This window comes from Lontra canadensis, unplaced genomic scaffold (genome assembly GCF_010015895.1).
Source record: "Lontra canadensis isolate GAN:19392208 unplaced genomic scaffold, GSC_riverotter_1.0 scaffold48, whole genome shotgun sequence".
Classification (NCBI taxonomy): Eukaryota; Metazoa; Chordata; class Mammalia; order Carnivora; family Mustelidae; genus Lontra; species Lontra canadensis.
This window is the reverse complement of record NW_022631042.1, coordinates 9,194,629-9,218,723: the sequence shown is the minus strand read 5'-3', so window position 1 is coordinate 9,218,723 and position 24,095 is coordinate 9,194,629. Positions and strand designations below refer to the sequence as shown.

The following is a 24,095-nucleotide window of genomic DNA, read 5'->3' as shown; positions in this document are numbered from 1 at the left end:
GGCTTACGTCTTCGCTAACTCCTCTCTCCCTTCCTAGGAACTCGTCGAGATGGTGAAAGCAAAGAAAGCTGCTCAAGAGCAAGTGCTGAATGCAAGTAGAGCCAAGAAATGACTTCTGACAATCTGTGTTGTGTGTGCATTTTTATAATAAAACAAACTATTGTACAAATTTCCATTCTTAAAATTGCAGTGCTAATTTCAGAGCGGGCTGATCTGCCGTGGTCTTACCCTCGCAAAGTCGGACTCATTTGAATTTCCAGGTACATACGTTTTTATTTTTTTCTTTAGGGACTGGTAACTTAAAACTTGCAGATCTGTTAGCGTTATAAATACACACGCTCAAAATATTTTGAGTAGGAGCATTTTAATCATGAAGCCAGCACATGTTCCTGTGAATCTGGTTAAACTCTGGCAGCTGTTCAATGGGACCTAAGGAAGAAAAGAAGATAGGAAGGTTAAACTCAGTAAAAACAAGTACTTGGGCACGTTGTGCATGAGAGAAAAGGAGCCGGGCTTACCGACAGCAGCAAGAGCTGGACTCTTAGCATGAATGTATCTGGTGCACACTTCTTGAATTGTCTCTGCCTTTACAGCCTGAAATAGAGAAGATACCAGCATTCAGAGCTCTGTGTCGTTAAGACAGTCTATACCTAGAATGTCTTTAAACAGGGATTTGTGATACATATTTTCAGCTTTTTAACAGGGAACTTTTATACAAGCGCCTATAGTGTCAAAAGACTACTTACATCAATTCTTGCTTCAAGCTCAGGGATGGGAATTCTCCTGTTGTAACATAACATCTGCCTACCAATATCTTCACAGATTGGGGTAGAACCTGTTTAAAAGGGAAGGAAAAACTACTGGAATACAGATCAACCCTATGAGAGTAGAATTTAGGTCTTTATTCTTACCGTCAAGCTGCAACAACATGTTTGTTTTCAGTAGATTTTTGGCTCGTGCAACTTCGCTTTCAGTTACACTTGTACAGAGTCGCATCCTAAAGCCAGTGGGAAAAATCAAAATGTCAAGTAGTTTGAAAAGGTTACGTGCTTTTTGAGTGAATGACTTAAGATATGATGCTGTATATTCTATGTACTGTACCACAACATACAAGGATTAGGACTCCAGCTTAATGGAAAGTTGAAATTTTAATGATCCTAGTTGCTACACAAAAGCTGAAAAGTCACTGACTCTTTATTCTCCTGGTATCGTTAATTTCTCAAAAATAGTATGATTACAGATAAAGGTTCACTCCAATATGAAAGCAGGCTGACTGCATCTTGAGAAATACTTGGCCAATCCCTGTGTTGGGATGGAATATGCTAGCAGACTGGTCTGGAGGCTACTGATTTCTCCAAAGAATCCAGTGGAATCTAACTTAAGCCTACTAATCAACACCGCCCAGCTGATGAGACTGAGAGAACCATAAGCCATTTAAGAATGGAGGAGGGCGCCTGGGTGGCTCAAGTGGGTTAAGCCTCTCTCTTCAGCTCAGGTCATGATCTCAGGGTCCTGGGATCAAGCCTCAGAGCCCCGCATCAGGCTCTCTGCTCAGCAGGGATCCTGCTTCCCCCTCTCTCTCTGCCTGCCTCTCTGCCCACTTGTGATCTGTTAAATAAGTAAAATCTTAAAAAGAAAAAAAGAATGGTGGAGGAGAGGAAGCAGAGTTAAGGATGTTCTTCCAACAGTGTGGGCCTTGTGCAGCTTTGGTGGTATAGTGGTGAGCATAGCTGCCTTCCAACAGTGTGTGCCTTTCTGCCTCTGTCTCAAGGCACCAGTTCTGAGTAAAACAATACAGTTTTCTTTTAGCAATGGCAACTTCACATTCATTGCCATAACACCACCTTTCCAAGCCAGATAACCTATAGAGATATCTTCCAAACTTACTTTTAGGATTGTCTTTCTGAAGTAATCTGCTGCTTAAAAGAATTTCCTATAGAACGGGTCCTGTCCCCGTGCTTTTAATAAACCACCTTTTTGCACCCCAAAAAAAAAAAAAAATTTCCTATAGAATAAAGTCAGCTAGGGGCACCTGGGTGGCTCAGTTGGTTGGGGGACTGCCTTTGGCTCGGGTCATGATCCTGGAGTCCCAGGATCGAGTCCCGCACCGGGCTCCCAGCTCCATGGGGAATCTGCTTCTCCCTCTGACCTTCTCCCCTCTCATGCTGTCTCTCACTATCTCTCTCAAATAAATAAAATCTTAAAAAAAAAAAACAACTTCACATTAGACTTGAAAAACATGGGAACAACTGCTACTCCTCAGTCTTATTCTCTTGATTAAATGCTAAGATCACTATCAAAACCAATCACCAACCATGTGAGGAGGAAACTAGTTTTAAAATGTGAATTATAAGCAAGACTTTTCTCACCATTCTTTTTGGACAACATGTAGCATGTCGGCAATGGTGGCCGGTTCACAAACCATATAGATTCCCCACAATCCCGTATCCGTGTAGGAAGTGTTGAAGGACTGGAAGCTGTGACAGAGGCTGCCATGGCAGGTGAGCTGGGCCAGCTTGCTGGAGAGATTCTGTAAGGGAAAACACTGTCCAAGAGAACTGGAGGCATATGTGCCTAAACTACCAGAAAGAAACAGGAGTTCTGTGGCAAACAGTGAATGCCACAATGGGCGGAGTTTCGATCTAGCAACATCTCAAGAAGTTAAAATTCAAGGAGACTAAGAACCATACTTCTCACCAGCCCACTATAGCCCCAGAGAAATGCATGATGTAAAAGCAGTGAAACCTGTGCCAACACAGCTGCAGCACTTCTGCTAGAGTAATTCACTCCTGTCTTCGGTCCCATCTATAGGGCTCTTGGCTGCGTGTGCTTAAAGATTTGAAATTCCACTGTGTGTGAAGCCGAAGATGGTTACATGAAGTGTATTCTGTTGAAATCTTTCAGTACAAACATACTTTATTTTGAGTTTCAGACAGAAAAGTTAACAAAAATAGTACAAGGAATTCCCTTTATCCAAATTCCCTAAGAACTGTTACTTTACCATGCTTCTTTCATCATTCTCTTTAAAAAAAATTTTCAGCTGTTTGAGAGTACACTGAAAGATCTGATGCATTTTACCCGTAAATGCTGTGTGTATACTTCTGAAAAACAAGGAAATTAACCTCTGTACAATCATTAAAACTAGATTAACATAGATATGGTACTATTAGTGAATTCTAACCTTACTCAAATTTTGCTACTTATCCAACTTAAAAATTAGGGCACCCCCACAAAAAAGTTTTTTCTGGTCCAGGATGCAATCCAGATCGGTTTATATTTTAAGTCCATTCACAGTACCTTGTCATTTATTATGGAAAACTTTTTTAAATCACTTACCATTCCTCCTCCAAAAGAGCGATCCCAGTTGCCAATCAGTGTGTTTGCAACCATCAGACAGATCGTATCTGGATGTGCCCACCCAACGGCCTCAACAGCTACTGCAATATGCGCCAAAGGCATCTTGTCATCCCTCACTCGTATCTAGTTAAGACAAAACACAAATCTGGTTAAGACCGCCATCATGTATCGGGCTTAACAAGAAAGAAGGTTTAATCAAGCCACATTACAATGAACAGTCTAATGTGGAAAAATCTCTTGAGTTCTGCCAAGAAAACTTCACCAGAAGATCTTTTGAAATAACTGAAATACTGCAGACATAGCCATTAGATGATTACCTGGTCAAAAAGAATTAGATTTTTTCACTGGTAGAGATCAGTAGTATTCTGATACTGACATAACAATATTATTCTTGTGTCACGGATGCTACACGGTTCCATGCAACTGCGAGCCCTCGCCAGGTACTCCTCTGAGTGTCCTCCCTAATGCGGCAAAGGAGGCCGCTGATGAGCTGAAGCCTACAGCTGACAAGCAGCCGGCTGTCTGCAAGTTCTCTTAACAGCTACGCCCAGAAATGTACTATGAGCAGAACTTAACCTAATGTGAAAGTCAAAATTTGAGGCAGGGGTGCCTGGATGGCTCAGTGGGTTAGGCCTCTGCCTTCGGCTCAGGTCATGATCCCGGAGTCCTGGGATCGAGCCCCGTATCGGGCTCTCTGCTTGGGAGGGAGCCTGTTTCTTTCTCGCTCTCTCTCTTTCTGCTCACCTCTCTGCCTATTTGTGATTTCTGTCAAATAAATAAAATCTTAAAAAAAAAAAATTGGGCATTTGAAAAATACACTTCATACCTCAAAATATATAAATGGGCATAGTGTTAAGGAAGAAGCACAAAAAGAGCAAATTATGACATTCCCCTCAAAACCTTGCTTCCTTAGGAAAGAGAGAAGTGATTAAGTAATATGGAATATAAGTCCATCCTCTTCCCTTTTTCTTTCCATTTAAGCCTCTCGTTTCTTCCATTTTACTCCTGCTCAAAATAAGCACATTCTACACACTCATTCATAAACACAACACAAGAAGCCCTAAGGGCTAAGTACTAGCTAAGGAGGCTTGCCCTACCTCACTTCCTGTGAATTTGCAGGGAGGCAGAGCTGGTATTTCTCCTTTGTGTGTGGACAAAGAGTCACCAAAATGAAACTTTGCTAACTCAAGCAGTTCATCATGGGAAACTCCTAAATTGAAGGAAAATATTTCACATATCTAGTAGCAGCACAATCTAAGGCAGACAACTACCTGCCAAACTTTTACAGTAAAGCTCCAGGTGGAATGCGGTAAAAGCCGTTACAGAGTAAGCCCACGCCACACGCTTTCTCCCTGCTGGTACAAGGCTTGGCGCTGCACAGCTCTCAGTCTGTATAACAATTAACAGTTTTCAGCAACAAATTCACAGCTAAGGATAATAAGACAGCTTGAAAATACCACATTCTGTACAGAATCATGTTATATTACTAAAAGTCCTAGAATGCAAATTAGCAAAATCACTTTTCAGTACATTGTAAGTAGAAAAGAATGTAAATGTAATACGAGCTTTGTTTTCTGAGCTCTGCTACCAGAATTCAGGAACAAATAATGTCATCTAAATTTCTGAATAAATCTGTAGCTAACCAAACATTCACTGTTGGCCATCTAAAACCTACAAATTCTATAAACATGACCGTTGGAACTCATGACCCAAACATATTCAGTGAAGGATAAACACAAACTCAGAAAATAAATTTAGACATGTAGCAAGTGCTTTAAAAAATATCACCATGAAGGTTCTTTATATGAAACCTTTCTTTAGAATGTAAAAGCACAACTTACACCCGTATTTCCCAAACAAATCTGTGGCATAAAACAAGACCAGGCCCGAGTGCCTGTTTCAGAAGCACTATGTAGGACAGCCACCTTGGCTATCAATCCAGAGGGTGATGGAACAACAGGAAGGGCCTAACGTTCCAAGAATGACAAGCAGAGAGTGAAAAACCACGGACATGCATACAGTTCTCAGCACCTGACACCACCAACTCCCACCATTCTGACTTCACCCATGGCCCTCCTGACCGGACACTGCAGACCCTTGGTTCCTACTCCCAAACCTCTGCATATCCTTATCCAAAAGGCTAGGAGCCAGTAACTTTTTTTTTTTTTTTAACGAAGCTAGGTTTGGGGTTTGGTCTTTTTCATTGACTAAGAAGCCATTGCTTATAAGGCTCATCACTTAATGTATCAAAAAGACAAAGTCTAATTAATATAGGACAGGCCACTAATTTTAAGATATCCCAACTTCAGCAATATCAAAATGAACCTATGGGAACTACGATAAAACCCATGGTGTCCATATGCCACCAACAGCAGAGACATCCCAGACAGCGTGGTGGTTGAGGCCTCCTCTGACTAGGTCTTCCTGTTTCCCAGGCAGTTTCAAATGCGGACTCCCCAGTCAGCACCAGCCATTTTAAAGATTTTATTTATTTATTTGACAGGCAGAGATCACAAGTAGGCAGAGAGGCAGAGAGGAGGAAGCAGGCTCCCTGCCAAGCAGAGAGCCCGATGCGGGACTCGATCCCAGGACCCTGGGATCATGACCTGAGCAGAAGTCAAAGGCTTTAACCCACTGAGCCACCCAGGCGCCCTAGCACCAGCCATTTTAGAAACAATGTTGCTCAAGAGAATCTCAGCGCACTGCCTGCTGTGCCAAGGTAACCTGATTTAGTGTCAGAGGCCAATGACTAACCTGTTAGACTTAACCCCTATGTTCATTTTCTCCATTATTCCCACATAATTACTCAGAATTCTATTCAGAGCAACTAGAATTCTAATTTACTGTCATTTCTGAAGAGAGAAAAATTAAGTCTATACAAAAGAACACCATCTATCTCTGCTTTACCCTAAAAAAACAAAGAAAAACCTGGAAACCAAAAGTGTACTGTTTGCCTAAATTCAGACTGCCAGGAAATCTAGCAGAATCTACTGGGAATTTTCTTTCATTCACTGGCTTCAAATGTGTCCCCAGGGAAGCCTTGTCCTGATGCCACCTGCATGTTTGGATTCCCATTAAACACTCTCAATGGTTCCCTATATACTTCCCCTTCTCAGTACTTAGCTCTACTTAATGAATAAACAAAGAATGAACCAACATACTCATTTCATGCCTGGCCAAGAATGAAGTTGGTTCTCAAAAAATAATTTAAAATCAAGAGATTCCCAGGGGCGGCTGGGTGGCTCAGTGGGTTGGGCCTCTGCCTTCGAATCGGGTCATGGTCTCAGGGTCCTAGAATCAAGCCCCGCATCCTGCTCTCTGCTCTGCAGGGAGCCTGCTTCCCTCCCCCTCTCTCTGCCTACTTGTGATCTCTGTCAAGTAATAAAATCTTTAAAAAAAAAAAATTTCCCTAGGGGCGCCTGGGTGGCTCAGTGGGTTAAGCCGCTGCCTTCGGCTTGGGTCATGATCTCAGGGTCCTGGGATCGAGCCCCGCATCGGGCTCTCTGCTCGCCTGCTTCCTCCTCTCTCTCTGCCTGCCTCTCTGCCTGCTTGTAATCTCTCTCTGTCAAATAAACAAATAAAAAATCTTTAAAAAAAAAAAAAATTCCCAAAGTATAGTACACCGTCTCCCAAATGTCATCATTACCCAGTCATTTATAACTCCTTTCCTTGCAAAGTAAATCCCAATCTGTGTGTACACTTATGTAAGTTTTTCTATTAAAAAAAACCTCTACTGAAAAAAAGAGAGGAAAAGTCTATTTCCAGTGCTGTACATTCCCCTTAAACAGCATATGAAACAATTTGCTCAGTAAGTAATAAATTCCAGGACATGTCCCAGCAGGACCAAACTAATAAGCACAACACTATACGACTGCGTTTAAACAGATACAGAGACGGAAATCCACGAACCTCCAGCAGCAGCAAGTACTATTCTTGGCCCCTTATAATGTGTGGTTATATAATCCACCAAGTCCTTCCGATTTATAGATCTGTAAATGGAGCAAGAAAAGCAATATAAAAGGAAACTAAAAAGCAGACCTTCATATAATATACCTGACATTAAATTGGACCTTAAAGGCTCTAAGTTATGTGTAGTTAGAAATGGAATATAGGCAACAAGTATCAAAACAATTCCAACTTTTTTATATCAAGAAAAAAGCTGACACTGTTACTTGTTATGTCAGTAGTAGGAATGGGCCCAGGCACCTGGGAGTTAGGTGGGGCTAAAATGTAGCCAACCACAACTTTATGTGAATTACTAGGTAGGAAAAAAATCACATTTTGAAACATATTTTTTTGAATGTTTCTGAATGTTAATTTTCAAAACTCAAATTCCCCCCCCACCAAAAAAATCCTGAGAATTATACCTACTTGATATTTTCAGTTGGTCCCAAAATTGTCCGTCCAAGTGCTGTATTTTGATAAGCTGTGGCATGAAGATAATCAAAAACAACTTCCTGTAAATTGGTTTCAACTTCCTGCATCTCTCTAAGGATTACGCCACGCTCACGTTCAATCTCTGCTTCTCCCAATGTGCTGTTTTGTATTATATCAGCAAGAATTTCTACAGCTAATTGAAAATAAAACAAGAAGAAACACTAAGAATCTTAATATTCAAGATTAAGATTACACTAGCATCAGAAACCATGACACAGCACCATTCAAATTTGACTAAATGATTAAACTAGGGAGAAACAAACTTTTCTATACATTCAATATACCTAAAAGGACAATATTAAAATTAAAAATATAAAATATAAACCTCTGTGGTACCGAAGAACTTGAGGAAAATTCCTACATTTGTCAAAGATCCCCACAATACTTGTAATGACTCTACAACTTCAGACACGCCATAGAATCTGTACCTGAGTGTATATTGTTCTGTATGAAAATTACAAAGTAGAAAATCATCTGCATTAGAACATCTAGGTACCTACACAGGATTCATTGCACCTAAGTATTTACTACCCTGGTTCCCACAGCAGTGAGGCTGCTACATTATAGCAAGAAACAGCATAACCTAAAATATGCCCCCAAAGAACCACTCACAGAATTAGTGTCTTCTCGAATATCCTTCCCCACTTAACGTAATCCCAGTGTCTGTTTCCATGCATTTGATCCATGTGGGCTATAGTCTCACCATTAGCAAAATCACTGATAAATCATGATCTAACAGAGGTTAACATGAAGAAAAGGCTAAGTATCCCTAAAGGTTAAAAGTGACCCTTCGGAAAAACTGATGAAGCCCTCAAATATTTATCTAAGAATGACCCTAATTTGCAAAAAGCCAAAAGTGAACACAAGGACATCCTACTATGCTGTTACGCAATTTTATCAGAAAAATTACTTCTCCCAAAAGGAAAAACCTACTCTTCAAGAATTAGTACACAGTTGCAATCACAGTCTAAATTTTAATAAATATGAAACATTTATAATCTTTAGTTTCATTTTTTTTTTCCCTCTACTGCAAACTTTTGTTCCTCGTTTTACCTTCACTCTAAGGGTCCTTGTCTCAGCAGCAATTATGTTACATTCCAACTATAATTAGTTACCTCTCGTCTGCCTAACATGACAAAAAAGACTGCTAGGCCCAAGCAAGCTGGGGCAGTGATCATGACCAAAGAGAAAAAATTATCTGTAAGACCAAGTAAAAACCATCTTGATCATGATGGTCCAGAGGTCATGATGGTGATTGGTGATGAACAGTCCAAAGACACCGGAGGACAAGGAATCCTGTGTGAAGGCTCTCCTTACATGGGACTGGTAGTCTAGACTGCGATTTGCTCAAGTGTGAGATCGTATTTCCCGGAGTTTGTTTTAATCAGAATCTTTTTAATGTATATTTAATATTCTGTGTGTTAGTACAGTAGTACCTGTATTTAATTTGTAAATATACCTATACTGAAGTCTACTCATGTCACTTACCAATAAGGCTGGGTGATCATAAACTTTGGAGACTGCTAGTCTGACATCACGTTATTACTTCATACAACAGGCTAGGCTTCACGCAACTGAGGGGACAAAAACCTCAAGCAAACCCCCTGAAAGAGAGCTGCTTCCAAGAGCACTTCCAAGAGCACAAGAGCTGATTCCTCAAGGAGCTTCCGGGCTTTGCCACTGCCACTGGCAGAGGCTCTGTCCTTCCCGACCAAAAGCCAGGAGGAAAAAAATGGTCTTCTACTTTGTCTTATCCTTTCTCTAATCATTTTTTGTGTGTATGGTTTTGGGTTTTTTTGCTTTCCCTGTGGTTTCCTGTGTAAAAAAAGGAGAGGGATGAGCTAACCAACCTTTTAAAGTAGCCTGGCCTACCCTCTGTTCTTGGTCCCTAACTAGTCCTGGGGTAAAAGAGTTCAAGGAAATCATTAAGAACCTTACCAATGTTTTTTGCAATTCAAACCAACACACCCTCTTGTCATTTTCATTGGTTGTAATGCAAGTTAGACTACCGTGTTAGAAAATTTTTATTTACTTGCAGGTGGCAGGTTGTTGTATAGAATGGGGAATTAAAAAAAAAAAAAAATTCTCCTAGGGGCACCAGGGTGGCTCAGTGGGTCAAACCCCTGCTTTCGGCTCAGGTCAAGATCTCAGGGTCCTGGAATCGAGCCCCACATCAGGCTCTCACCTCGGTGGGAAGCCTGCTTCCTCCTTTCTCTCTGCCTGCCTCTCTGCCTACTTGTGATCTCTCTCTCTCTCTGTCAAATAAATAAATAAAAACTTAAAAAAAATGCTCCTAATTACCAGAGCAATTACACAAGAAAATGAAATAAAAAGTATCCGAATTTGAAACAAGAAAAACCATCACTATTTGCAGGTAACACATTATACACAGAAAACCCTAAAGACTCCATCAAAAAAACTTCAGAATAAATCAAGTAAAGTTGCAGGACACAAATTCAAAGTATAAAAATCTGTTGCATCTCTACACACTAATAATGAACTAGCAGAAATTAAGAAAACAATCCCATTTACAACTGCATCAAAAAGAATATCTAGGATTAAATTTACAAAGGAGGTAAAAAGGCAAACTCTGAAAACTACAGGACATTAAGGAAAGAAACTGAAGATGACAAAAGTAAAGAAAGCTCTTCCATCCTCACGGATTAGAAGAATATTAAAATGTTCATTACTACCCAAAGCCATCTACAGATTCAATGCAATCCCTATCAAAACTCCAATGGTATTTTTCACAGAATTAGAACAAAGAATCCTAAAATTTGTATGAAACAACAAAAAAATCCCAAATAGCCAAAGCAATCTTGAAAAAGAACAGCGCTGGAGACATCACACCCCCTCATTTTGAATTATATTACAAAGCTACAGTAATCAAAACAATATTGGTATTGGCATAAAAAGATACACATAGATGACTATAACAGAACAGAGAACCCAGAAATAAACCCACACATGAACAGTAAATTTAACGGAACCGAGGATATGCAATTGGAAAGGGCAGTCTCTGCAACAAATGCTGCTGGGCAGTGTGGGCAGCCACACGCAGAAGAATGACACTACCGCCATCTTGGGGCACCCGGGTGGCTCAGCTGGTTAAGCAATCCTGCTCAGTGGGGAGCTGCTCAGTGGGGAGCCTCCTTCTCCCTCTCCCTCTGCCTGCCACTCCCCCTGCTTGTATGCTCACTCTGTCAAATTTTTTAAATCTTTTAAAAAGAAAAGAAACTACCACTATCTTATACAATATACAAAAGTTAACTAAAAATGGGTTAAGGACTTGAAAGTAAGATCTGAAACAATCCAACTCCTAGAAGAAAACATAGGCAGTAAAGTACCTTGACACAGGTCTTAGTAATGATTTTAACTGACACCAAAAGCAACAAAATAAAAAATAAACAAGTGGGACATCATCACACTAAAAAGCTCCTGCACAGCAAAGGAAATCATCAACAGACTGCAAAGGCATTAAAATGTTTCACTACATACATATGGGTCTGGAGAATGTATTTTTGAATCAAGTGTTAGGGCCTGGTTTGTACAAGTATTGCAGCCTCCAACTATTTGATACCATTTGTCATATTCACAGAAAAAAATAAAAACAGGTGTCCTCTCACCTAGAGTTTGATTCATTTTTTCACATTTCTGAGGATTACACTTCCACAACAAACATAGTAAAAATGGTAATAGATTATTTTTGAACTTGTGAAAATTACCTATCTGCACTGTACATAATAACAGTACCTCTTGGTAGATCTTTAGAGAAGGCTTTGGCATAATACACAGTCTGCTCTCTGGAGGTGTAAGCGTTGAGATGAGCACCCATGTTTTCAATCTCAAGTTCCAGATCTAATTGGGATCTCTTTTTGGTGCCCTGAAACAAAAAAGAAGAAAAAGAAAATGATGATGCCTTCCTTTACCTCTCATTTTTCTAAACACTTCAGGCAATGAATATGAGGATATAAGCAACGTCAGTTTCATGCAAGGACCAAATCTGATTTCTAAAGTGCATCAGGCCTCAAAAACACTGGTATACTTCAATGACACATATATCCCAAGAGAAAACCCTTGTTTCAACTCTACAAAGCAACTTTCAGTAATTATTTCAGGAAAAAAAAAAATTAAGAGATTAAATAAATAAACTATACTACTGGGGTCACTTGGGTGGCTCAGTCGGTTGACTGTCCAACTTGATTTCGGCTCAGGTCATGATCTCCGGGTCCTGAGATCAAGCCCTGTGTGGGGCTCTGCACTCAGTGGGGAGTCTGCTGGAGATTCTCTCTCCCTCCCCCCCCACATGTGCATGCACACATGCACGCTCTCTCTCAAATAAATAAACCTTTATGGGCGCCTGGGTGGCTCAATGGGTTAAAGCCTCTGCCTTTGGCTCAGGTCATGATCCCGGGGTCCTGGGATCGAGCCCCGAATCGGGCTCTCTGCTCCGTGGGGAGCCTGCCTCCCCTCCTCTGTCTCTGCCTACTTGTGATCTCTGTCTGTAAAATAAATAAAATCTTCTAAAAAATTTAAATGAGTCTTTAAAATATATATATATACACATCTACTACTTTAGTAGTTCTCCTTGCCCTAGAATGAGAATTTGTGCTTAATGCATCTTAAAGAAAATGTATTTTTATAAAGTCTTAAAACTTGCCTTGAAAGCCATATGCTCCAAAAAGTGAGCTGTGCCATTATTCTTCTCATTTTCATAGCGACTTCCAGCATCAATCCAGAGCCCAACCTTAATGTAATCAAAGAAAAATTAAATAAAACATCATTTTCTTTCTTTTGGGGGAATGGAACTGGAGAGAGAGAGCAATTTCCTTCCTTTTTTTTCCCCACAAAGGCTTTCCAATCCTAACACTAGTTTTCTTGACTTCAGTGAATTGACAACACATTCCTATGAACTATGAAATTTAAAAATTTTGGTCATTGAGCTACTGCTGGGTGCTAAAGCATCTACAGTATGCCAGTTTCACAGAGGACCCAGATTTTTAGCCCAACTTGTTGGTATAGCCAATTAACAACTACAGTATAAAGAACATTAGAGATTGCCAGAAAATCTAGGTTCAAATCCTGGCTCTGTCATGTATTAGCAGTGTGACCTTGGACAAAACCATTTACCTTTTCTGAACTTGCCTCTCAACTGGGCGTGATGGTGTGTACTACAAAGAATTATTTTAAAGATCAAGTAAGACAACATATGTAAGAACAGCACAGAGTAGCCTAAGAGAATGTACTTCCTTCACTATCATCAACCTACTAACAACACAATAATAGGCTATCAGAACCAGATGCAGACCCTTAAACAAGGCATACATGTACTTGCTATGAAAGTATCACTAGAAGATTCGCAAATGAGAGTCATCTGTCAAGGTAAAGTAAGTGCCACCGTTTTTCAACCACCACCACCCAATAAAAAGCTGAGATTAAAATCAACAATGGGGCACCTGGGTGGCTCAGTTGGTTAAGCGATCGCCTTGGGTTTAGGTCATGATCCTGGAGTCTGTGCCCAGCAAGGAGTCTGCTTCTCCCTCTGACCTTCCCTCCTCATGTTCTCTATCTCTCATTCTCTCTCTCTCATTCAAATAAATAAATAAACTCTTTTTAAAAAAAATTAAATAAAATCAACAATAGGCTCTCTCCTAATGAGGGGTCACCTAAACAATGGTTGCTGGAATTACGTACTGTGCATGTTGAAATGCCAGAGTCTTCAGAGGCCACCCTGAGTCCGTTGTCCAAACGCGATACTCTCGTTTCAGGAACATTCAGAACCACCTGCGTAGCAGCCTGTGTACTTCGCAATCTGTTCCCTCCAAAATATAATGACTGGTTGGGGGTGAAGCGGTGGGAGAGAGGAAGCAAAACACATCACTATTCTGATATTAAATGTTGGTTATACAGGGTCTCTATCCCAGTCTCTTTCCTCCTTCATTTTTGTTCACTGGGACCCAGACCTTCGCCTGGCTTAGGAACCTGGCTCAACCAGTCCGAAAGCCAGCAGCATGCCTACAAACATGCCCTTCCCTTAAGGAAAGCAAACAGTTTTTATCATTATCCAGAGAGAAACTGCTTTTGTTTCAGTACCTCTCCTAGACATGTTTAATATTATAGAGGAAATGGCAGCAGGGGGGGCAAGAAAAGGAGAGAAAAATGTAAAAATACTTATACACAACCCAAAAATGAGACTTAGGTTCTCTGCTCAAGGAAAAAGCATAAAGTTTTAGAAAAGGTATATTGGGGTGCCTGGGTGGCTCAGTGGGTTAAGCCGCTGCCTTCGGCTCAGGTCATGATCTTGGAGTCCTAGGATCGAGCCCCGCCATCGGGCTTTCTGCTCAGCAGGGAGCCTGCTTCCTCCTCTCTCTCTGCCTGCCTCTCTGCCTGCTTGTGATCTTTCTGTCAAATAAATTAAAAAAAAAAAAAATTTTTTTTTTAAATTTTAAAAAAGAAAAGGTATAAAGTGAAGATAGGAAGAAGGGCAGATGCTCAAGATACACTCTGGCTGGTTTGTTTGCTGACTACCGACTACTCACCTGCTGTGGTTTTTCTTTTCCTTTAGACGCATGTGAAAGTCCCACATACCCTGGAGAAAGCTAGAGGTTCTCGTGAGAAAAACATACATCCTGACAAAACTTTCTTTTGGCTACCCCGGGGCTCGTAGAGAGCACAGCTGGGGAGGAAGCTCAGTCCTCGGCAAAAAGAGAACTCTGTTCTCGCTTTTTAATTTCCCCCAATTTGCAACCACCGCACGCACTCTTTATGACCCCTGGCACTGGGGGGGGGGGGGGCCGGTAACCAGTGTCATCCCACACTTTTCTAGCAGGTCACGCGCGGTGGGTGACCAAGGTCAGCTCATCCCCCGCGGAAGCGAGCACCCCAATCTCAGGCTTCGGGTGCCGACCTCACCACTGGGCCGGCGCGCATGACTCAGGGCTGCCGCGCGGGGTCCCTAGGGAAGGCCCCGGCCCGGTTCCGGGCGGCACCCAAGTGGAGAAGAGAGGAGTGAAGAGAGAGGTAGAGAGAGGTGGAGAAAAGTGGAGAGAGGTGGAGAGAAGCTCACCCTCCCGGCAGCGCCTCCAACCAGAAGTCTCCCCGCGAAACCCCAAAGCCGCCGCCGCACCGCGGGGAACACCACCCCTCGAGCGGCCGTCGCCGCCATCTCCGCTCCAGACTGGGCGGAGGATGTGCTTCCGGGTCGTGACCCGAGGTCCCAGAAAAGAAGGTGGGCTCCACCTTGTGGCCATAATAGAAATGACTCTCTGAAGCGGTCCTGGAGAAGGGAGCTGGGCTTGGTGCTGAGCAAAAGGCCCCACATAATAGCAATTAGGGAGGGAGTCTGCAGGAGGTCATGTATTATCAGTTACTTAGATCGCCTGTGGCGTGTGAAGTTCAGATGTGGAGGAGTTAAAGGTAACCTGGTGCAGCTTATTGTGCCGTTAGTGGCTGGAATTGATCGGACAAAGTGGAGTACAATCGAAAACTCACTCACCATCCTTAAGGAAGCATCTATTGGGAGAGACAAGCGTGGTGAGATGAGGGAAGGAAGTGTCACTGTTGACCCGTATTCACTCTTCAACCTTTACAGGCTAGTTCATTTCATTACACGAAGTTGCTCCTGGTGAGGCCACTAACTATTTAAAGAGGGAGACTTCATGGAGTTACCGTACCGTCCTAATGGCAGAATTTGGTGTCGTAGATCCCTTTAAAATTTCCTTCTTGTATCTTAGACCGATTCCTCCTTTGCATAGTACCTTCTTCTTTACTTTCTTGGACAGCTCTTTATTCACAGATCTCTTGATGAAACTAAAAATAATAAGCACTGTTCTAACTGTGCTATTCTTACACACACGTTACAAATGTAGAAACTGAGGTAAAATAAATTGCCTGAAGGGCGCCTGAGTGGCTCACCCCTTAGCATGTGCCTTCCACTCCGGTCATAAACAAGGGGTCCTGGGATCCAGTTGTCATCAGGGCTCCCTCCTCAGCGGGGAGCCTGCTTCTCCCTCTCCCACTCCCCCTGCTTGTGCTCCCTCTCTCACCGTGTCTCTTTGTCAAATAAATAAATAAAATCTAAGTAAATAAATAGCCTGAGGTCACCATGCTAACAAGAGGCTGTCTGGCCCCCAAGGCTGTACTCCTGAACACTGTACCATTTTGCAGTAAAAGTTGGTGTTCCCCGGGGTTACGGACCTCTCTTATGCACATTCTCCCTAATAGTTTCCGTTTCCACATAAGGACTTCCCTGTCTACCCAAAGCCTTTCTCCCAACCTCCAGGCCCACTTACGCCTTCGGTGACTAGAAAACTGCAAGTATCTATCCTGTTAGCACCTCAATACCCACTTGTCCAAAATGCAATTCACCATCTGGCCCTAAGTATCTTCCTGTATATCCAGTGCAAAACAGCAAAGGAGACTTCCACTCACCCAGACATCCAAACCAAAAACCTGGAATTTATCCTGACTTCCTCTTTTCCACCCTCTACATCCAACTGATACACCCTGCTCCTACTTCTTGAATCTGCTCCAATTGTCAGTTTTTCCACATTGTTGTCCAAAGGATCTTTTTAGAATGCAACTTTTAGCATGACAGTCCTGTTATGAAAAATTCTCCTGTAACTGCATGGTCAGGATAAAGTGAAGGCTCCTTAGTATGGGAGCTAGGGCCCTTCATGATCTGACTCCCACTTATCTTTCTGGACTCATCTCTCTCCACCTACCCTCTCTGCTATGATTCACAGGTTTAGCCCACATGTTCTATTACATAATAAGGACAGCCAAGGTTATTCCTTCATATTTCCACAACAAATGTGTGTTAACATTACTCACAAAATACAAACATGTATACATATATACAAAAATGTTTAGGTATAATCACAGGAAGCTCCTGGGAAATTTTAGCACATTTTAACTCAAAATGAATTTGGAATGTCAGAGAAAATGACAGCATAAGGACCTCCAAAAGTTCTCTTTTTCTCATTAAAAAAATGAGAAAAGTGGTTTAAAAAATGACCAGAAGTAGGAGCGCCTGGGTGACTCAGTCCATTAAAGCATTTTATGCTTTATTATTAAAAGCATTTTATGCTTATTATTAAAGCTCAGGTCATGATCCCAGGGTCCTCAGATCCAACCCCCCCAGGTTCCCTGGGGAGGCTGCTTCTCTTTCTCCCTTCCCCACCACCACCCCACCTCCCCTCCCCTCCCTGCTGCCCCCCCCACCCCGCCAAGCTTGCTCTCTCAAATAAGTGAATAAGTGAAAGAAAAGGGAATGCCTGGGTGGCTCAGTATGTCTAGTATCTGCCTTTGGCTTGGATCATTATCCCAGGATCCTGGGACAGAGCCCTGCGTCAGGCTCCCTGCTCAGTGGGGAGTCTGCTTCTCCCTCTGCCTCTCCTCTTGCTCGTGCGTTCTCTTTCTCTCTCTCTCCCTAGCTCTCACTTGCTTGCTCAAATAAATAAATAAAATCATTAAAAAAATAAAATAAGCTATTTTAAAATGTTCATAGAACTAAAGGAAACAAGATCTAAAAAGCAAAAACAAAAGGGAATTATGAGGATGATGGCTTGCCGAATATAAAATATCAAAGAGACAGAGTTATTATTTTTTAAACAGTCACAGTTCTGGAATTGAAAAATACAGTAACTAAAATGAAAAATTCACTAGAGGGGTTCAACAGCAGGTGTGAACTGGTGGAAGAAAGAATCAAAGAATTGAGGACAGGTCAACTGAGATTATCAGTGTGAAGAATTAAAAAAGAATGAAGCAAAATGAGCAAAGTTTCAGAATGCTATGGGATAGCCCCAAATCTACCAACATACACATACCAAGAGTCCCAGAAGGAGAGGACAGAGAGAAAGGGGCACAAAGAATCTTTGAAGAAATCATGACTAAAAACACCAAATTCGATGAAAAACAGTAATTTACATATCCAAACAGCTCCATAAATTCCAAGTAGGAAAAACTCAAAGAGATCCATACTTAGAAAGACAAAATCTCAAAAGCAACAAAAGAAAAGCAATTTATCATATATATTTGATCTTCAATAAGCTTAGTAGCTGATTTCCCATCAGAAGTCATGGAGGCCACATGGCAGTGGAATAACATGCTCAAAGTGATGAAAGGCAAAGAATGTAGGCCAAAATTTCTCTATCTTATGAAATGATCTTTCAAAAATAAAGGAAAACAATCCAAAAATAAAATTAAGACAATGATTCCATTTTTAATAGCAACCAGGAATGTAATACTTCAGGAAAAAGTCAGCAAAGGAGAGACACCCAGGTAGCTCAGTCAGTTATGCGTCAGCCTTCAGCTGAGGTCATGATCCCAGGGTCCTAGGATCGAGCCCTGCATTGGACTCCTTGCTCACCAGGGAACCTACTTCTCTCTCTGCCTCTGTCTGCCACTCTGCCTGCTTGTGCTCTCTCTCTCTCTCTGACAAATAAATAAATAAATAGAATCTTTAAAAAAAAAAATCGAGGTCAAAATCACAACCCCTAGGAGATACCATTTTACCTCCACCAGGATGGCTACAATAAAAAAAAGACAATAAAAAGTATTGATGAGGATGTAGAGAAACTGGAACCCTCATGCCCTGCTAATGGGAATTAAAAATGGTACAACCACTTTGGAAAACAATCGGGAGGTTCCTCAAAAAACTAGAATTATCAGTTAACACAGCAATTCTACTCCAAGGTACATACCCAAGAAAAATGAAAGAATGTCCACTTGTATACTAATATCTATAGCAGCATAAGTCATCATAGCTGAAGGGTGGAAACAACCCACACATCCATCATTGATGAAGTAACACTTGTATAACCATACAACAGAATATTATCTGAAAGTAAAATGAAAGACTCCTACATACTACCACATGGGTGAACCTTGAAAGCATTAAGTGAAAAAAAAAGTATATTCAATGATTATATGAAAGACTACATATTCTATGATTGCATTCACTAGAAATGTCTAGAATAGGCAAATCTACAGAGAAAAAAAGGACATTAGTAGTTGTCTAGAGTTGGCGTTAATGGGAGGATTGGAGGTTGGCAGTTAATGGGTATGGGGTTTCTTTTCTGAGGTGATTAAAATATCCTGGAATTAGGGGCACCTGCGTGGCACAGTCAGTTAAGTGTCTGACTCTTGGCTTCGGCTCAGGTCATGATCTCAGTATTGTGATCTCAGGATTGTGAGATTGAGCCCCACATCCCTCCCAGTTCAGCACAGAGTCTGCTTAGAACTCTCCTTCTCCCTCTCTCTCTGCCCCTCTCACTCATGCATGCTCTCTCTCTCTCAAAATAAATAAATAAATCTTTAAAGAAAATCCTGGAATTAGTGGTGATGATGGCACAACTCTATGAGTATAAAGAAGGCCACATGGATGCCTGGGTGGCTCAGTTGGTTAAGCAACAGCTTTCAGCTCAGGTCATGATCTGAGAGGCCTGGGATCGAGTCCTGGGATCGGCTCCCAACTCTGCGGGGAGTCTGCTTTTCCCTTTGACCTCTTCCTCTCATGCTCTTTCTCACTCTCTCTCTTTCAAATGAATAAATAAAATCTTTAAAAAATAAAAGAATAAATAAATAATTTACAAAAAGAAAAGAAAAAGAAAACCACTGAACTGTATACTTGAATTATATGGCATGTGAAATTACATCTCAATAACACTGTTACCAAAAATTGGACAAAGGATTTGAACAGATATTTTTCCAAAAAAGATCTACAAACAGCCAACAAGCACATGAAGATGCTCAACATCATTACCCATCAGGAAAATGTAGGTCAAAGTTCTGATAAGTTACTATTTCACACACAACAAGATGGCTATAATGAAGGAGACAGTAACAAGCATTGATGAGGATATGGAGAAATCCCAACTCTGAGCATGGCTGGTGGGAATGTGAAATAGTACAACCACTGTGGAAAGCTGTTGGGTGGTTCATCAAAAATTTAAACACAGAGTTACCATTTGATCCAGCAATTCCACTCCTAAGTATATACCCCAGCAATAAAAATATGTGTCCACATAAAAAATGATACAGAAATGTCCATAATGGCACTATTCATAATAGCCTAAAAGTGAAAGCAACTCAATGTCCATTAACTGATGAATGGATAGGCACAATGTGGCATATCTGTACAATGAAATACTATTCAGTGACAAAAAGGATGAAGTATTAGGTTAGTAGAGCATGTGATGTTTGATCTCACGGATGGAAGTTCAAACCCCACACTGGGCATAGAGGTTACTCTTTTAAAAAAAAAAAAAAAGGAACAAAGTATTGATATATGTTATACTATGGATATTTGAAAACATCATGCTATGAGCGAACCTAGCTACAAAAGGCCACAGATTATATGTTCCATTTATATGAAATGTCCAGAATAGAAAATCCAAGGAAACAGAAAGTAGATTAGTGTTTACTAGGAGCTAGGGACAGGGAGGAATGAGGAATGACTGCTAATGGTTATGGGTTTCAATAGGGGTGATGAATATTTTCTGGAAATAGTGATGATGGTTGTATGACCTTATGAATACACTAAAATCCATTGAGTATATATTTTTATAAAGATTTTATATATTGGGGCACCTGGGTGGCTCAGTTGATTAAGCAACTGCCTTCGGTTCAGGTCATAATCCCAGAGTCCCAGGATCGAGTCCTGCATTGGGCTCCTAGCTCCACCGGGAGTCTGCTTCTCCCTCTGACCTTCTCCCCTCTCATGCTCTCTCTCATTTTCTCTCTCTCAAATAAATAAATAAAATCTTTTTAAAAAATATTTTATATATTTATTTGACAGAGAGCGAGCACAAGCAGGGGGAGTGGCAGGCAGGGAGAAGACTCCCCGCTGAGCAGAGAGCCCAATGTGGGGCTTGATCCCAGAACCCTGGGAGCATGACCCGAGCCAAAGGCAGGCACTTAACCAACTGAGCCATCCAGGAATCCCAAATATTATACTTTAAAAGGGGAATTCTATAGTATGTAAATTATATCTCAATTTTTAAAAATACCCCAAATCCTGCCATTCAAAAATTATCACCAGTAACATTAGGGTGTAACATTCCAGATATCTTTTTATTTGTATATATAACTAGAAAGGTAGAATGGATGGATGGATGGATGAATACGTAGCTATGTTGACTGAATTCTCAATCAAGAGTCTTTAAAAGAATGGGATAATAGAACAAACGCTACCTTTATTATTTTTTTTAAGATATTATTTATTTATTTGACAGACAGAGATCACAAGTAGGCAGAGAGGCAGGCAGAGAGAGAGGAAGGGAAGCAGGCTCCCCGCTGAGCAGAGAGCCCAATGCGGGGCTTGATCCCAGGACCCTGGGAGCATGACCTGAGTCAAAGGCAGAGATTTTAACCCACTGAGTCACCCAGGCGCCCCCAAACGCTACCTTTATTAACAATATCTGGATATCTGCCTTTCGTCCCCACTCCCTACACTTTTCCATTCTATTCTTTAGGGAGCCAACCTGCAGACTGCCTGATTCATCAGGTTTTTAGTTGGGTTTAGCTGATGAAAGTCACAGCAGGTTACAAAGGAGAAGAGAGCACCTTCATCTGTCAGCTTCCTCCCCAGGGCTTGAGGCCAAAGCCACAGCCTCTTCAGCTATCCTCTGCATTCTAGCAGCCTTTCCTTTTCTACCTTTGAGGCTAAGTGGTGCAGGTCTCTACTATTGCTAGTTCTAGAATACTGGACTTCCCTTTGTTGGTTTCTCTAAACCCCGCCCCACCTTTGTAAAAAGCCCCCTTATTGAACTCTCTTCAAATTACTCCGTTCGAGTAAGACAGAAACTGGATTGACAGCAAGTTTAAAATTTGTGTTAATCAGTATTAGTATGAATGAGTCATGTAGTATTTATTATATTGTATTAGGGTGACAACTTATTTCATAGTATCGTTATTCATCATTTTTTTAAGATTTTATTTATTTATTTATTTGACAGACAGAGATCACAAATAGGCACAGAGGCTGGCAAAGAGAGGGGGAGGAAGTAGGCTCCCTGCTGAGCAGAGAGCCCAATGAGGGTCGATCCCAGGACCCTGGGATCATGACCTGAGCCGAAGGCAGAGGCTTAACCCACTGAGCCACCCAGGCGCCCCTGTTATTCATCATTTAATAGAAGAAAACAAAAGCTAAAATGAAACTGAAGGAAATCATTGAGCTTCAAAGATCTCTTCACCACAAGAGATATTATTCCCCAAAAGCTACTTCTTTGGAGGTCAGGAGCTACTCTTTAAATTGAAATACATGGGCGCCTGGGTGGTTCAGTGAGTTAGGGCCTCTGCCTTGGCTCAGGTCATGATCTCGGGGTCCTGGGATCCAGCCCCGCATCAGGTTCTCTGCTCGCGCGAGCCGGCTCCCCGCCCCCTCCGCCCTGCTTCCTGCCTGCCTCTCTGCCTGCTTGTGATCTCTGCCTGTCAAATAAATAAATAGAATCTTTAAAAAATAACTAAATAAATAAATTGAAATACGAGGTTACCTGGCAAATCTTGATCTTGGGGTTGTGAGTTTGGGCCCCATGTTGGGTGTAGAGGTTATTTAAAAAGAAAATCTTTAAAAATAAAAATAATACAGACAAAATTGAAATATATTTTGGTCTAGGATTCTCTCTAAAACAGGGCATATAGGTGGTTCAGTTGGTTAAGCCTCTGACTCTCCATCTCAGTTCAGGTCTTGATCTCAGCCTTGTGAGTTCAAGCCCTGCATGGGGCTCTGTGCTCAGCGAAGTATCTGCTTTGGATTCTGTCTATCCCTCTGTCCCTCTCCCTGCTCACGTGCATGCATGTTCTCTTTCACTCTCTCTAAAATAAACAAATAAATCTTTAAAAATAAAAAAAAAAATTAAAAAAATAAATAAAATCCTCTCTAAAGATTTAAAAACACATGTTTGAATAGGAACAGTAGCTCTTGGGGCACCTGTGGGTGGCTCAGTGGGTTAAGCCTCTCATGATCCCAGGGTCCTGGGATTGAGCCCTGCTTCAGGCTCTCTGCACAGCGGGGAGCTTGCTTCCCCCTCTCTCTCTGCCTGTCTCTCTGCCTACTTGTGATCTCTGTCGAATAAAGAAAGAAAAATATAAAAAAAAAAAAAAACAGTAGCTCTTGACTCCCAGCTTTGAGTCAAGCTCTTTCTTACATTTCTTCTGACCTCACTCCTCCAACTCCTGACTTTTGTTGGTTGTGTTATTATCATTTTAACACTACTCAGATGTATCCCATTGATACTCTGTCCTGTATGGTATTCCCATGCATTCCCATGACTGTTTGGTACTAGTCATAATATTTAAATAGACTAATATTCATCATCAATCCCTTTATGTGGCTTTTCTGTTCCTGAGTTCTTTATATGGATCAACATTTTAGTGGACTGAATTTCATCATCAAACAGTTGTTGCTATTTTTGTTGTTTTGAAAGTTTCATCATGGATGTCATAATCTTTTCATTCTTTCACATTTGAACATCTCTGGTTTTGGCTTTACACTGAATCATAATCCTGACAAAATGAAAATGTGGCTAAAGAATATCAGGACCAGATAAATTATTAAAGCAGAAGGAATATCGCCTTGGAGAAGTCTTGGACTAACCAGACTTTTTCCCACCTTAAATATGGCTTGCTTTATCTTTCAAATATCTAAGAAATTACTTTATTCCTGAAGTTTAACCACTGAAGTGGTCTATGTCTTAGTGTAAAGCAATCTTTGTGTTGAGTGATTTTTATCAAACTTTCTAGAAATACAGTATGGTTCTCCAAACTGCAGAGTCATTTCTTCCCTCATTTTAGGAAAATTCTCTTTCAATGTATCTGGCATTCTGTTCGGGCGGGGGGGTTCTTTATTCAAGGGTAGCAGTTATCCTTATGCTGAATTACTTTATCCATCTTCCACATTTAATGACATCTCTCTAATTTCCTGCAGCTTTGTCCTGTTGTTGTTGTTTTTTTAAGATTTTATTTATTTATTTGACAGAGATCACAAGTAGGCAGAGAGGCAGGAAGGGAAGCAGGCTCCCCCCTGAGCAAAGAGCCTGATGTGGGGCTCGATCCCAGGACGCCGAAATCATGACTTGAGCCGAAGGCAGAGGCTTAACCCACTGAGCCACCCAGGCACCTCTGGTTTTTTGTTTTGGTTTTTTTTTTTAGTCTCAAACTTGAAGACCCACACACATCTGCCCAACTAATTTTTTGCAAAGATACATAAGTAATTCAGTAGTTAAAGGATAACCTTTTCCAAAATAGTGCTAGAACAACCAGATAGTCCTAGGTCCCCTTCTTTCCAAAAATGAACACCA

The 24,095-nt window shown here is 41.2% G+C and overlaps 2 protein-coding genes across 5 annotated transcripts in view; one reads left to right on the top strand and one right to left on the bottom strand.

Annotated features, from left to right (window-relative positions):
- The window catches only part of DNAJC2 (DnaJ heat shock protein family (Hsp40) member C2), a 33,712-nt gene extending 33,528 nt beyond the window's left edge, over positions 1–184 (top strand). For 2 of the 3 annotated variants that reach the window (XM_032873304.1, XM_032873305.1), the window contains exon 17: positions 38–184. In XM_032873304.1, the coding sequence (XP_032729195.1) occupies positions 38–112 (75 nt within the window). In that variant the 3' untranslated portion in view covers positions 113–184. The remainder of the gene's footprint in view (positions 1–37) is intronic. The other variant, XM_032873306.1, reaches the window with a different exon arrangement.
- Positions 185–250: 66 nt separating this feature from the next.
- PMPCB (peptidase, mitochondrial processing subunit beta) lies at positions 251–14,964 on the bottom strand. Of its 2 annotated transcripts, XM_032873307.1 has the most exons (13): positions 14,861–14,964; positions 13,489–13,629; positions 12,455–12,541; positions 11,548–11,677; positions 7,729–7,927; positions 7,267–7,346; positions 4,455–4,567; positions 3,337–3,480; positions 2,370–2,530; positions 912–997; positions 747–835; positions 519–594; positions 251–429 (listed from the first exon to the last, which is right to left on the bottom strand). In XM_032873307.1, exons 1-13 carry the CDS (start codon positions 14,957–14,959, stop codon positions 365–367), a joined length of 1,470 nt encoding a protein of 489 aa, XP_032729198.1. In that variant the 5' UTR covers positions 14,960–14,964; the 3' UTR covers positions 251–364. The 2 variants fall into 2 exon arrangements, 1 of the variants encoding a protein (XP_032729198.1); XR_004384485.1 differs by lacking the exon at positions 251–429 and having other exon boundaries at positions 747–857.
- Between the last annotated feature and the right edge of the window lie 9,131 nt (positions 14,965–24,095).